The 14409-nt window shown below is 42.0% G+C and overlaps 1 protein-coding gene across 7 annotated transcripts in view; it reads left to right on the top strand.

Annotated features, from left to right (window-relative positions):
- The window catches only part of LOC140425375 (zinc finger protein 40-like), a 324458-nt gene that overhangs the window by 202200 nt on the left and 107849 nt on the right, over positions 1-14409 (top strand). For 5 of the 7 annotated variants that reach the window (XM_072509575.1, XM_072509576.1, XM_072509580.1 and 2 more), the window contains one exon: positions 4137-10288. In XM_072509575.1, the coding sequence (XP_072365676.1) occupies positions 4137-10288 (6152 nt within the window). The remainder of the gene's footprint in view (positions 1-4136; positions 10289-14409) is intronic. The other 2 variants (XM_072509579.1, XM_072509577.1) reach the window with 1 other exon arrangement.

Raw genomic sequence — 14409 nt, 5'->3', positions numbered from 1 at the left:
GGAGCATTGGAGGAAAAGTATAAGTTGCCCCGGGGAAATTTCTTGAGATATATGCAGGTGAGGGCGTTTACTAGACAACAGGTGAGGGAATTTCCGTTGCTCCCGACACAGGGGATACAGGACAGGGTGCTTTCAGGGGTGTGGGTCGGAGAGGGCAAGGTGTCAGAGATTTACCAAGAGATGAGGGAAGAGGGGGAGGAGTCGGTGGGCGAACTAAAAGGAAAGTGGGAAGAAGAACTAGGGGAGGAGATCGAGGAAGGTATGTGGGCTGATGCCCTAAGCAGGGTAAATTCCTCTTCCTCATGCGCCAGGCTTAGCCTGATTCAATTTAAGGTGCTACATAGAGCACACATAACGGGAGCAAGATTGAGCAGGTTCTTTGGAGTGGAGGACAAATGTGGGAGGTGTGGCGGGAGCCCAGCAAACCACGCACATATGTTTTGGGCGTGCCCGGCACTGGAAGGGTATTGGAAGGGAGTGACGGGAGTGATTTCGCGGGTGGTGAAGGCCCGGGTCAAACCAGGCTGGGGGTTAGCTCTATTTGGAGTTGCGGAAGAGCCGGGAGTGCAGGAGGCGAAAGAGGCCGACGTTGTGGCCTTTGCGTCCCTAGTAGCCCGGCGCAGGATCCTACTCATGTGGAAGGAGGCGAAACCCCCCGGACTGGAGGCCTGGGTAAATGATATGGCGGGGTTCATTAAACTGGAGCAGATAAAGTTTGCCCTGAGAGGATCGGCTCAAGGGTTCACCAGGCGGTGGCAGCCATTTCTCGACTACCTAGGGGAACGTTAGAGGGAAGACAGAAGACCAGCAGCAGCAACCCGAGGGGGAAGGGGGGAGGGGTTAGTTTAGTTTAGGTCAAAGATAAAGGGGTTTTGTTACTTGTGTATTGTTAAAAATTTCTGTATTGTTATTGTTGCGTTTGCTTTGTAAGAGGGGAAAAATTGTTGTTTGGGAAAAAAATTTCAATAAAACATATTTTTTTTAAAAAATGAAGTCAGGGAGAGTAATATTAGGGCTAGGTCTCAAAATTGTATTCCATTCGGTCCCATGGGATTCCCATGCTGAGGCTACCTGTTGGTTTCTCAAAACACCCAAGGATGACTTGAAACATTGGTTCCTTAGTGGTGTATTTTTGTTTGGAATAATGTGAGGAGCAATTTGCAACCCCGTAAGGAACCAGTCCAGTTGTTGTAGAAACAATTAATACAGAATATTTATTAAAGTAAAAGAAAAAAACACATGACAATAATAATCTTTATTAGTGTCACGAGTCAGCTTACACTAACAGTGCAATAAAGTTACTGTAAAATCCCCTCATCGCCATCTCCGACGCCTATTCGGGTACATTGAAGGAGAATTCAAAATGTCCAATTCACCTACCAAGCACGTCTTTCGAAAGACTTACATACACTGTAAGAATTCTCATGTTTAAACCTTGCTTTCCTTGTGTAATTCCTTTATTCTCTGTTCTGCTGGCTTCTATAGTATCTAGGCCTTTATTTTTAAAGACGAACAAAACCCAGTATGAGGTGCTATTTGGACTGGTCCAGGAACCCCCCCACTATAAACAGTGGGTTATTTGGCCTGGTCCAGTGATGACATTTTGATGGAATTGGCCAGCATCTAATTAGCTCCATTGAAACCTGAGACACGGCAGATTCTCAATGCGATTGGTCCGGATTGTTCTGGAAGACTCCTTGCTGTGTGTTTCTCTCTGTGAGTTTCAGTTGATCTGAGCTCAGGAGTTGAGCAGAATTCTGTTAAATATCTCTCCCAGAAAGGGTGTACCTCTGATATCTATGCTGGGGCTCACTCTAGATAAACAGAGTACCAGAGTTTCTTCTCTATCCAGTTAGTGAGTATTTAAATCCTGCAGACAGAACTGAGGGGAATTTTCTGGATTCCTCTCCCTGTAAGGTTGCCAGATCACTCTAAGGCCTCATGAAAGCTGCTGCTCTGATACTCTGTTTAAATGAGACAAGCTGTTGGTCAGCCTGCTGAAGCTGACAACAGATAAGCAACTGCACAGCCCTGAAGTACATCTTCTGTGCTAAGCTTCCGGTCAACACAAGCTAAAGGTCACCCTAGCAGAGATCCCACAGTCTGAGAATCTGGCCTGAAGGTTACAGACAGAAGATCGAAACCAGCTAGTGGTTTCACCACTCTGTGCCCTGAGAAGATAGCCGTCTACAGAGACTATAATGTCAGCAGCGAAGATACTGACCTCTCATTCCCATTTTAATCCCCATTATTTGATCCTTCGCTTCCCCAGTGCGTGGGTGCGGGTGAAGGGGGGAATAATTAGATTAGCAGAGCGTTGTTCTTTTATCACCATTACATATTCATCTCTTTTCTTGTCATAAATAAAGCTTTTTTTGTGCGTTACTTACAAATCTGGCACCTGTAAGTCATTGGAGCGGTCGAGTGCCAAATCTAAAAAATTACCAGTTATTGGTTAATTTGTTTATGTTGGACCTCCGGGGCCTGTGTGGCTGACATTGACCGTGCCCAGGGTGTCATAACAATACTATTACACTTAACTATGAATAACTAAACACAGCCTTTTCTCTGGTTACCTCTTTTCCCCCAAAATATATCCACGTTCTTTGAGACACCCCTTTTCCCAAGCAGCATCCAATGTTGGTAACTGTTGGTTAAACCCAATTAATAGTTACTACACAATACCGCTTAGGCGACCAAAGCTGGGAAAATGTTTCTTCCTGGTTCAGCAAAGGCACGAAACTGCATCTTTTCGAAGCAAATATCTGCAATCTGTTGTGACTCTAAATGTTAGATGGAAAAGGCGTTTCGTGGCTTGGATCACAGATGGGACTGGCTTGTCTGACTGTTGGATGGAGAACTTCTCTCCCAAATGAAGATGCTAGCAGTTGTACTATTTTGGGTCTTTCATGTTACCCTCTTTGGATTTGGTTGTATACCTCTCTCAAATTCTTTGCCTTTAGAAGTTTTTTGTATAGCCCCACTGATCTCTGATAAACAATATTTCTGATATGGCCATTCGCACCTCAATGTCTCTAGACTCCTGCTAGACTTGTTTCTTGACCAATCACATCTCTTTATACCTCTATATGTCTGCTAGTCTTGTTACTTGTCTGTTATTTTAGTTTCATTTCACCTTCAATGTTAATCTCATTAACTTCCCACATTCCTGACATGCGTTACCCACAAAGAAATAAATGTCTACATTTTTGATTGAGACATAGAGTTGTCGCTAATATTCTTCATTCTCCAAAAGAACCTAAATATCAACACAACTTTGGTTTAAAGTCTAGATTTTGAAAATACATTTTTAGTTACAACAAAGAATTAAATTCTGAAGCACTGATGAGATGTTATGCACCTAAATATCGTAAACAATCCATTTCCCTTTAAAAGATTCTGGCTGACCTACTGCACCTCTAGCATTTTAATTATAAGTTGTTTTCAACATTTATAGTTTTTGCTTTTTAAACTTATGATAATTTAATCATTTTAATTTTAGATTCTGCGAAGCACAATCTTCATTATTTAAACTTTTAACTCTATGTACAAGAGTGATTTTTACGAAAACCTATCCACCAGGACTATGAATTAGAAAATCACAGGCATGCTTCCATGATTGTCATATATTAACATTAAAAGAAAGATTATTTGATGTGCACACGTAACGTCCTGATATGCACTCCCAGCAGGTGAAGGGTGAAATTTCCGAATAATAATTTCTTATCATTTTGACACATTGAATTAGTGAGTGAAGTTTTATTTTGAAGCACTCAAAGATAATGGGAGAGAAAGTTGTAAATATAATGGGGATGGAGTGGTCTGATACAGATTTATGTTAATTCCCAGGCAGCACCATGTTCGCTATCTGGACAGCTTGGTGTTCTTCATCAATATCATTGTGGGAAGCTGTGCAGGCTGTGTAGTAGTACCTCAACGACACTGCCTGTCCTGGGAACTGATGCAAATCTGTGAAGTGCCACTTTACAAACCAATGTCTTCCCAGTGTCTTGAAAGGAATTTATTTTGTACATAATTTATCATGCAATATGATTGACTGTATGTACCTGTAACTTTTAAAATGTTGTTCAAATGCTGTAAAAACAAAACATATTAATTTCTTAATTTTCTTTTAGTAGAATCCCATGACACTCGACGAAAAGGAAAACCAAATGCAGTTAAAGGTGTAAAGCGGAAGAAAGTTGTGACTGAAAACGTGACAAAGAAAATTTCCAAATCACCAGTGAAAACTCCATTAAAGTTTTGTAATGACCAACAAAATGTGGAGGCAACCTTTTCTGTTGATGATGTTCCAACTACTTCTGTACTGTTAGAAAATGAACACCTGCATATACAAAATGGAGAGCTTGAGAGAGAAAGAGAAATAGAGCAAGAATGTTCACAAGACCTAAACCTTGTGCATGAGGCAGCGGAAGCTAGAACTGTTAGGTCAACACAAAGAACGCTTGTGACAACTCCGCACTCAGTTGAGCCATCTAACAGAAACCCAAATTGGGGAACCCAACAACTAGAAACTGATGCAACATTAAAATTACTAGTGTCAGAAAAATCTCCTTCACTATCCTACAAGCATCCGCAGCATCAGATTCAACATCTTTCTTTACTACGTGAACATTGGATTATTAAAGCCGAGGGTAATCGTTGCAGTCCAAATGGGAGTTCTCCTTATACAAATACTGCTTTTGATGTTTTATTGAAAGCTATGGAACCTGAGCTGAAAACTCTTTCAAAGGTAAAATTTCCTGTAACTGAGCCAGAGTCAAGAAAATTAGACAGCACTGTTGGAATCCAGGGACAAGAATCCAGTGGAATATCAACAGTTACTGAACAGACCCTAATTCAAACTTCGGTATGTAAATCTGAATTTACTACAGCCCCACAGTACTATTCAAATGTTAATCAGATTGTGCCCAAATCAGGGAAGAGAGAGCAATCAGAGGATCAGGCTACATCTCACTTACACTACCAGCCAACTCGACTTGTTTCGCAAACTGCACAACAAAATAAACACCGTGCCTTATCTCAGAGGTTTAACGGATCACCAACACACCAACAGAACAAAGACAAACCCAATTTTCAGCCAACGTACAACTTAACCATGACTTCTTTAGGTCATTCTCCTAACCCCGCCATGTCACATGGGCTGCATCAAAGCCAGCTTGTAGTCCATCCAAATCAGTCAATGGCTGCTAATCCGTCTAATTGTGTTCAAGTTGGACCTGGTTATCAACAACTGCATGTGACATCAGTTGTCAACTCTGCGACAGACCAAATGTCTGATATTCTACTTAAGGACCAGAAACCTAAAAAGCAAGGGAAGTATATTTGCGAATATTGTAATCGAGCTTGTGCAAAACCTAGCGTTCTGCAAAAACACATTCGATCACATACTGGTGAACGACCCTACCCTTGTGTTACATGTGGGTTTTCATTTAAGACTAAAAGTAATTTATATAAGCACAAAAAGTCCCATGCGCATGCTATCAAACTGGGTCTTGTTTTGAGATCAGAGAGCAGCAGTACCTCTGTGTCACAGGAATCTGACCGAGCACTTAGTAATCATTCAGATGTAGAGGAAAGTGGTGAAAGTGGGGCTGAATCCACATCTGAAGAAAAATCTATTGATCAAAAGCACTTTGAACTGGAAGCTACTCAAATAACTGTCAATGTGTCCTATTCAGAAACACCAACGTTTCCTAGGAGTCTCAAGTCTCCTGACAAACTAGGAAATAAAACTCTTTGTCATGACACTTATGAACATGCTAAGCTGCATAAATCCTCTGAACCAAAAGTTACAGCTGCTTTACCCAAAGTAATGGTCTACCCTGTGAATATTTCCCCCTTAAGGGCTGATAGCCCAAAGCTGACGGGCACAGTTCCAGAACTAGACATTGTAGAGCGGCAAACAAATTCACAGGCTACCAAAATGGAGTTGACGTCTGCTTGGATGTCTTCACTGAAAAAACTAAATACTGAGCACAAGCAGCAAGTAGAAATGAATCCACCAGAGGAAGAAAAGCTTCAGTCGATCACTGCACATGCACAGCTTCAAAGGCAGCAGGCAACTGATTTTTGTCAGCAGCAAGGAAAGTATCATTTGAGCCCACGAAGTTTAGGGAGCACTGACTCTGGGTATTTTTCTCGTTCAGAGAGTGCAGATCAGCAGATGAGTCCATTAAGCCCTTACATTAAATCAGTGTCCACTACTGAAGTCGATCCCACCAAGTGCAGTTTACCTTGCCCACCTCATAGCAACCATGTTATGGCCACTGTTTTAGAGGTAAGCTCAATAGAAAAGCCATCAAAATTAACAGCTGCTGTTCGTACTCAGATAGCAACGAAAACACTTGAAGAACGTATTTCCAAGTTAATATCAGATAATGAAGCAGTAGTGGATGATAAACAGCTGGATAGTGTAAAACCTAGAAGAACTTCTCTTTCGAGGAGAGGGAGCATAGACTCGCCAAAACCATATACATTCAAAGATTCGTTCCAGTTTGATCTAAGGCCACTACATTCTGGAAGGAGAACAAGCTCCAGTTCGGATATACCCAAGTCCCCCTTTACACCTACTGACAAGTCAAAGCAAGTGTTTCTTTTATCAGTACCCCCTCCTTTTCCTTCCCTTGATTGTTTACCAATTACTCGGAGTAATTCAATGCCGGCTACTCCAGCATACTCTGCTATACCTCCAAATACAGTGTCTGCAGCACATCCACTCCGAGAGAGCCATTCATTTGATGATAAAATTAGTGGTTCATTTAGTGACGATGTCTTTGTTCCTGGTCCACTTACACCGTTACAACTTGCTCATCCCCGAACTCTTGTTAGGCAAACTGCAGTAGAGGATCAATCTGCTAATGAAGGGCAGAGCTTTACTTCCACCCGCTCTATGGATGAGAGTTGTTATAGCAGTAACATAGCTGGGGTTTTGATGCCAAGAAGTAAGTCATTTGAGCATGGGTTGCGCATGCAGGAAAAAATAAAAAAATCACCAGGACGGGGGTCAATGTATGAATGTGAAACATGCAGAAACAGATATAGAAAGCTGGAGAACTTTGAAAATCACAAGAAATTCTACTGTTCAGAGCTCCATGGGCCAAAACTTAAACCAGCAATCACAAAAGATTCAGAACACGAAGCAGTATCGCGCAGCATGCCACCACAGTTGCTACATTACAGAGTGATAGGAACAACAGGTGTACTCCAGCAACCACCTAAGATGAGGAAAAGGAGGAAAATTAAAAGTATTGGTGATGATGATGAAGCATTAACTAGTGAAGATACTGGAGAAAAATCAGTGAATAAGCAATCCTTATCAGATCAGAAAATAAGTGCTCCTAAATCTGGTATGCCCTACAGGAGCAATGCTAGTGGTGGTACCAAACAGGCAGGTACCAGTATAAAGTGTTTACAAGGACAGCACTTACGGGCTGGCAGCCTGGACCATTCCCTGGGGCCACCAGTGTCTTTTGGTAATGAAATTCAAACAAAGCCTTTTAATTATCCATTGCAAGACAAAGGAGAGTTGAGTAGGACCAGCAGTGGAGTGTCTGTAATTCAACACACAAATTCTTTGAGTAGGCCCAGTTCATTTGAGCAATCTGAGTCTGTTGACAGAATTTCTCCTGTGCAAGAAAACAAAACTCACAATGAAACAGTGCAACTTTCTGTATTTGTGAGTGGTAAAGAAGACACTTGTTGCCAATCCACAGGTTGCCAACAGCAATCTAAAACTTCTGGGGCACTGAAAGCACCAACATTTGAAACTTCGAGATCATCACTTGTTGATTGCACTCCTTTACAGCAGTTAAGGCTGGTGCGTCAGCATAACATCCAGGTTCCTGAGATTTTGGTTACAGAAGAACCAGACCCGGAACAGGACACTCCAGGAAATGAGCATGAAAAAGTGACAGAAACATTTCATTGGCCTCAACGCAGTGAGACACTTTCAAAGCTACCAACAGAGAAGCTCCCACCAAAAAAGAAAAGAATTCGCTTAGCCGAGATGGAACATTCATCTGGTGAGTCCAGCTTTGATTCAACAATGTCGAGGACATTTAGTCGGGACAGCAATTTATCTTATTCCAGTTTCTCAGCTTCTTTTGATAAGGAGGATGTTTCAAGGACTGAGAGTCCTTCTAAGGTGGAAGCAATCTGTAAATCATCTGAGCTGACACTGGTTAATTGCTCAAATACACTTGGTGGTCTCAATCTACATTCCAGAGAAATGAGCCATGCTGCATCTGAACACAATGGTCGGGTGTCACCGTCTGTGGAGGCTATTGCTGGAATTCGTAGCAAATCATTTGATTGTAGTATCATATCCACAGCAAGATCTACATTGCCTGAAGTTTCTATGGAAATGATTTCAACCATGGCATCTGGCTCTGTCTCACTCATTGAAAGAAGAAGAGGTCCTCTTTTACGCCAGATGTCTTTGAGTATTAGCCCAGATATTTCTCAACCTCCAGTCTTGCCTTCCAATTTATTTCCACAAAATCTGACTCTGCAGGTAGCTGCCCTGCCACAACTCAAAACATCGTTATCCCATAGATCATCTCCTGTATCGTTTTTAACTTCACCGCATCAGTTGTCTTGCATGGCACAGATTCAACATGCAGTGCAGCGTGACCCACAGTCTCCAATACAAAATGCAAATGTGAACAATCAAATTCATGTTAAACCACCTTTAGTCCAGGTACCATCTAGTCAGAAACTCATGTCCTATCCAGTTACACAAGGAAACCTAAAAACACCATCAACAAAAATAACAACGACACATATAGTTCAACAGAAACTTTATCCAGTTATATCTCTTCCTTCTGGAAGTCAAGGTAACATATTTGCTCCTAAATATCAGCTTCAACTTGTTCAAAAACCATCTTGTCAGCCATGTTTGCTTCCTGATGCATCTCAATTGCCAGTTATTCCTATATCTATTCCTGTTACTCTCGGATCAGGTGTAGCAACTTCAAATATTTCATCTCAGTCATTGGAGATCATCTCAAGTTTGTACTTGCTCCCTCCGTTCCAACATGTCCATTCCGACAAATCACCCGCTCTAGCTTCTCTGGTCATGCCAGTTGGAATCCAAAGTAAAAAACCTGTTTATAGCACCTCTTCCCTTACAACATTACCACAAATTCTAGTCACACAAGACCAAACAAGCCAGTCAGCGCTAATGATTTGTAAACTTGATGATTCAGTAAATTCAACCACTGATGAGGAAATGCCTTCAGGATCAAAGGATTACCTGGAAGTCCAACAAAGTAGAATAAACTCTAAAATGAAGATGTCTACTATTTCTGAATATTGTAATTCCCATGATGAAAGCAGAGGTTCACTTGTGCTGAGTGGTTTGAAAATGCAATCAGATGGTTTACTTGCACAAGAAACTACAGGAACTAGTAAACGAATGCTGTCTCCTGCAAACAGTTTAGATATTGCAATGGAAAAACACCAAAAACGAGTTAAAGATGAAACTGGGTCTGCAAGTGCTACTAACGTAACACCAGTGCAGTTACACAGCACAAAATCTGTTGAAAATAATAAACTTAAAAAGCCCACGTTAATGAGACAGTTTTGCACAACAGATGAAATTGAAGGTTTATTACCTGCTGAGCAACCTGGTACATTGAAAAACAGTCCCCAAACCTTGGAACTCACCAGCTCACCAAAAAAAACCCTTCATGAGTTGCCAGTATCTTGCCACAGTCAACATCCGGTTGTTGCAAGAGATGTTTTCGAGTCTGAAAGTTCAAAATATTCTCAATCCACTTCCAGTAACATTATTCAAAATTCATCTATAACTTTATGCTCAAGTTCTCCTCAAGCACATACCACTCTATCGAAGTCACTGACTAATACACAGGATAATAAGTCACTATTGAATAATGGCAAAATGCAACCAGCAAGCAACCAACGCCAAATACAAGCAGGGGCTTACTTTCCGGCTACAAGTACACGAGATGTACAACGTGCATCACTCCCAACTTTGAAAACTTCAACAAATTTTAGTTGGTGTTACCTAACAAAGCGCAAGCCTTTACACGTACAACAAATGGACAAGAAAGTCTCTGCATATGCTACGTGGTCTGTCAGCCCTAACAATCCCAATCCACTCGGCCTACCAACAAAAGCTGTACTTGGTCTTCACAATTCAATGCAAAAGTACAAAAAGATGATGTATACCGAAGCCAAAACCACCCTGCTTCATTCTGTCACACTGGTACCTTCAAGCAAGTGGAAAGCTGCTAAAGCCAAGGTATTACTAATTATTTTAATAGACCATTGAAGATACTGTGGTTTTGCTAACAAAACTATGATTTTTTTTAAAAGGCCACACTTGGGCCCACCTAGGTATTAATGCCACCAATTCAAAGATAATTTGATGGAGGCTTTAAAGGGTCAGAAGCAAATGTTATTGCATTTTATGCATTTCAACTAAGTATTACAATAACAACCAAGCACAACAAATAGGAAATCTTTTACCAATTTATTGCTCATGGCACAGTTCATAGTCAAATAATTTATTGTTTAATAACCAAAGAAGTGCTCAAACCGTGCAGGGATTGACATTAGGATACAAATTTAGTGATTGAAACCAAATTTGATTTTTTTTGTTTCCAAAATATATTCTTGAATTTTTACCGGTGCTTCAAAAATAGAATTTTACTGGAATTGTTAATTATTCTATAAGAAGTATAAATGAGTGGCTTTTTGTATATTTATCGTTTATCCCTTATTATTTTAAAACTCTGCATTAATATTGTGCCTTTTATGACCTTGACAGGAAACCCCACCTTCCTAAAAATCCTGGCCCTGGTTTAAGTTAAAAGCCATGATGTGGAGATGCTGGTGTTGGACTGGGGTGGGCACAGTAAGAAGTCTTACAATACTAGGTTAAAGTCCAACAGGTTTATTTTGAATCACTAGCTTTCGGAGCGCAGCTCCTGCCTCCGGTGAGGATTCACCTGAGGAAGTAGCTGCGCTCCGAAAGCTATTGATTCGAAAAAAACCTGTTGGACTTTAACCTGGTGTTGTAAGACTTCTTGCTAAGTTAATAGTGGCACGGTAATTTGCATTGCTGTCTCCCCACACCAGGGGTCTGAGTTTGATTCTGGCCTTGGGTGACTGTGTGAAGTTGGCACGTTCTTCCCGTGTTTGCATGGTTTCCTCCGGGTGCTCCGGTTTCCTCCCACAGTCCAAAGATGTGCCAGCTAGGTGGATTGGCCATGCTAAAAACCTGCCCCTTAGTGTCCAGGAATGTGCAGGTAAGGTGGTGTAACGGGGTTAGGGCAGGGGAGTGGGCCGAGATAGGGCGCTCTTGCTGCAGACTCAACTGGCCGAATGGTCTCCACCTGTTGGGATTCTATTATTCTATTATTAATAATGTAAGAAGACAAGAAGCATTCTAGAGTACAGATACAAAATTCGCGAAAGGCCAATTTCAATAGGGTGAGAACAGATCTATCCCAGGTAAATTGGAATCAAAGATTGGCAGCAAAACTGTAATGGAACAATGTATTGTCTTTACAGAGGACATGATTTGAGTCGATCAAAGTACATTCCCATGTGGGTGAAAGGACAAGCATCAGATCTAGAACTGTTAATTCAAAGATCAAAAGGAATGTGGAAAAAGAAGGATGAAGAGTGGCTGATAGCTAACATAAAGGCAAATCCAGAAGTTCTATTTTGGCATGCAAGTAGTAAAAAGGTTAGAAAGAGGAGGGGTGAGGCCAATTAGAGACCTAAAGGTGGATCTACAAATTTAAGTTAGAGGTACTGAATGATTACTTTGCATCTCTCCTTGGTAAGGAAGAAGACACTGCCAAAGTCATTGTGAAAGAGGACATAGTTAAGACAGTGAAGGGCTAAAAAATGATGAAAAGTTTATTAGAAAAGTTGGCTGTACTTAAAAAGCTAATACGTCACCAGGAGCCAATGGGATGTGCCTGAAGATGCTGAAGGCAGTAAGAGTGGAAATTGAAGAGGTACTGGCCATAACCTTCCAGTCCTCCTTCGCTATGGGGGTGGAGCCAGGTGACTGGGCCTCTAATGACTTGTCATAAAAGTTGAAGCTGATAGAATAAAAAGGCCATCGACAACATGGAGTGAAGAATGGCAGAGTGATAGGAAACAGAGTAGTGCTAAACAGAGCTTGGGATGGAATATGGTGGGGTTCCCCAGGGGATGGTACTGGGATTGGTACTTTTCTATATCTATCTTAACCTAGACTTAATGTTAAGATAGATATGGAAAAGTGTGAGGTTGTCCATTTTGGAAGGACAAATATGAATGCGGAATACAGGGTTAACGGTAGAGTTCTTGGCAATGTGGCGGAGCAGAGAGATCTTGGGGTCTGTGTTCATACATCTTTGAAAGTTGCCACTCAAGTGGATAGAGCTGTGAAGAAGGCCTATGGTGTGCTCGCGTTCATTAACAGAGGGATTGAATTTAAGAGCCGTGAGGTGATGATGCAGCTGTACAAAACTTTGGTAAGGCCACATTTGGAGTACTGTGTACAGTTCTGGTCGCCTCATTTAAGGAAGGATGTGGAAGCTTTGGAAAAGGTGCAAAGGAGATTTACCAGGATGTTGCCTGGAATGGAGAGTAGGTCTTACGAGGAAAGGTTGAGGGTGCTAGGCCTTTTCTCATTAGAACGGAGAAGGATGAGGGGCGACTTGATTGAGGTTTATAAGATGAACTGGTTCAGACAGGGCATTGGAGGGATACAAGATAGCCAGGAGGGAACTGAAGAAAGGGATTAGGAGAGCTAAGAGAGGGCATGAACAATCTTTGGCGGGTAGGATCAAGGAAAACCCCAAGGCCTTTTACACATATGTGAGAAATATGAGAATGACTAGAGCGAGGGTAGGTCCGATCAAGGACAGTAGCGGGAGATTGTGTATTGAGTCTGAAGAGATAGGCGAGGTCTTGAATGAGTACTTTTCTTCTGTATTTACAAATGAGAGGGGCGATATTGTTGGAGAGGACAGTGTGAAACAGATTGGTAAGCTCGAGGAAATACTTGTTAGGAAGGAAGATGTGTTGGGCATTTTGAAAAACTTGAGGATAGACAAGTCCCCCGGGCCTGACGGGATATATCCAAGGATTCTATGGGAAGCAAGAGATGAAATTGCAGAGCCGTTGGCAATTATCTTTTCGTCCTCACTGTCAACAGGGGTGGTACCAGGGGATTGGAGAGTGGCGAATGTCGTGCCCCTGTTCAAAAAAGGGACTAGGGATAACCCTGGGAATTACAGGCCAGTTAGTCTTACTTCGGTGGTAGGCAAAGTAATGGAAAGGGTACTGAAGGATAGGATTTCTGAGCATCTGGAAAGACACTGCTTGATTAGGGATAGTCAGCACGGATTTGTGAGGGGTAGGTCTTGCCTTACAAATCTTATTGAATTCTTTGAGGAGGTGACCAAGCATGTGGATGAAGGTAAAGCAGTGGATGTAGTGTACATGGATTTTAGTAAGGCATTTGATAAAGTTGCACAAAGTAAGGAGGCATGGGATAGTGGGAAATTTGGCCAGTTGGATAACGAACTGGCTAACCGATAGAAGTCAGAGAGTGGTGGTGGATGGCAAATATTCAGCCTGGATCCCAGTTACCAGTGGTGTACCGCAGGGATCAGTTCTGGGTCCTCTGCTGTTTGTGATTTTCATTAATGACTTGGATGAGGGAGTTGAAGGGTGGGTCAGTAAATTTGCAGACGATACGAAGATTGGTGGAGTTGTGGATAGTAAGGAGGGCTGTTGTCGGCTGCAAAGAGACATAGATAGGATGCAGAGCTGGGCTGAGAAGTGGCAGATGGAGTTTAACCCTGAAAAGTGTGAGGTTGTCCATTTTGGAAGGACAAATATGAATGCGGAATACAGGGTTAACGGTAGAGTTCTTGGCATTGTGGAGGAGCAGAGAGACCTTGGGGTCTATGTTCATACATCTTTGAAAGTTGCCACTCAAGTGGATAGAGCTGTGAAGAAGGCCTATGGTGTGCTCGCGTTCATTAACAGAGGGATTGAATTTAAGAGCCGTGAGGTGATGATGCAGCTGTACAAAACTTTGGTAAGGCCACATTTGGAGTACTGTGTACAGTTCTGGTCGCCTCATTTTAGGAAGGATGTGGAAGCTCTGGAAAAGGTGCAAAGAAGATTTACCAGGATGTTGCCTGGAATGGAGAGTAGGTCTTACGAGGAAAGGTTGAGGGTGCTAGGCCTTTTCTCATTAGAGCGGAGAAGGATGAGGGGCGACTTGATAGAGGTTTATAAGATGATCAGGGGAATAGATAGAGTAGACAGTCAGAGACTTTTTCCCCAGGTGGAACACACCATTACAAGGGGACATAAATTTAAGGTGAAAGTAGTGGAGGCATGGAA

This window comes from Scyliorhinus torazame, chromosome 6 (genome assembly GCF_047496885.1).
Source record: "Scyliorhinus torazame isolate Kashiwa2021f chromosome 6, sScyTor2.1, whole genome shotgun sequence".
Classification (NCBI taxonomy): Eukaryota; Metazoa; Chordata; class Chondrichthyes; order Carcharhiniformes; family Scyliorhinidae; genus Scyliorhinus; species Scyliorhinus torazame.
This window is presented reverse-complemented; position numbering and strand designations above follow the sequence as displayed.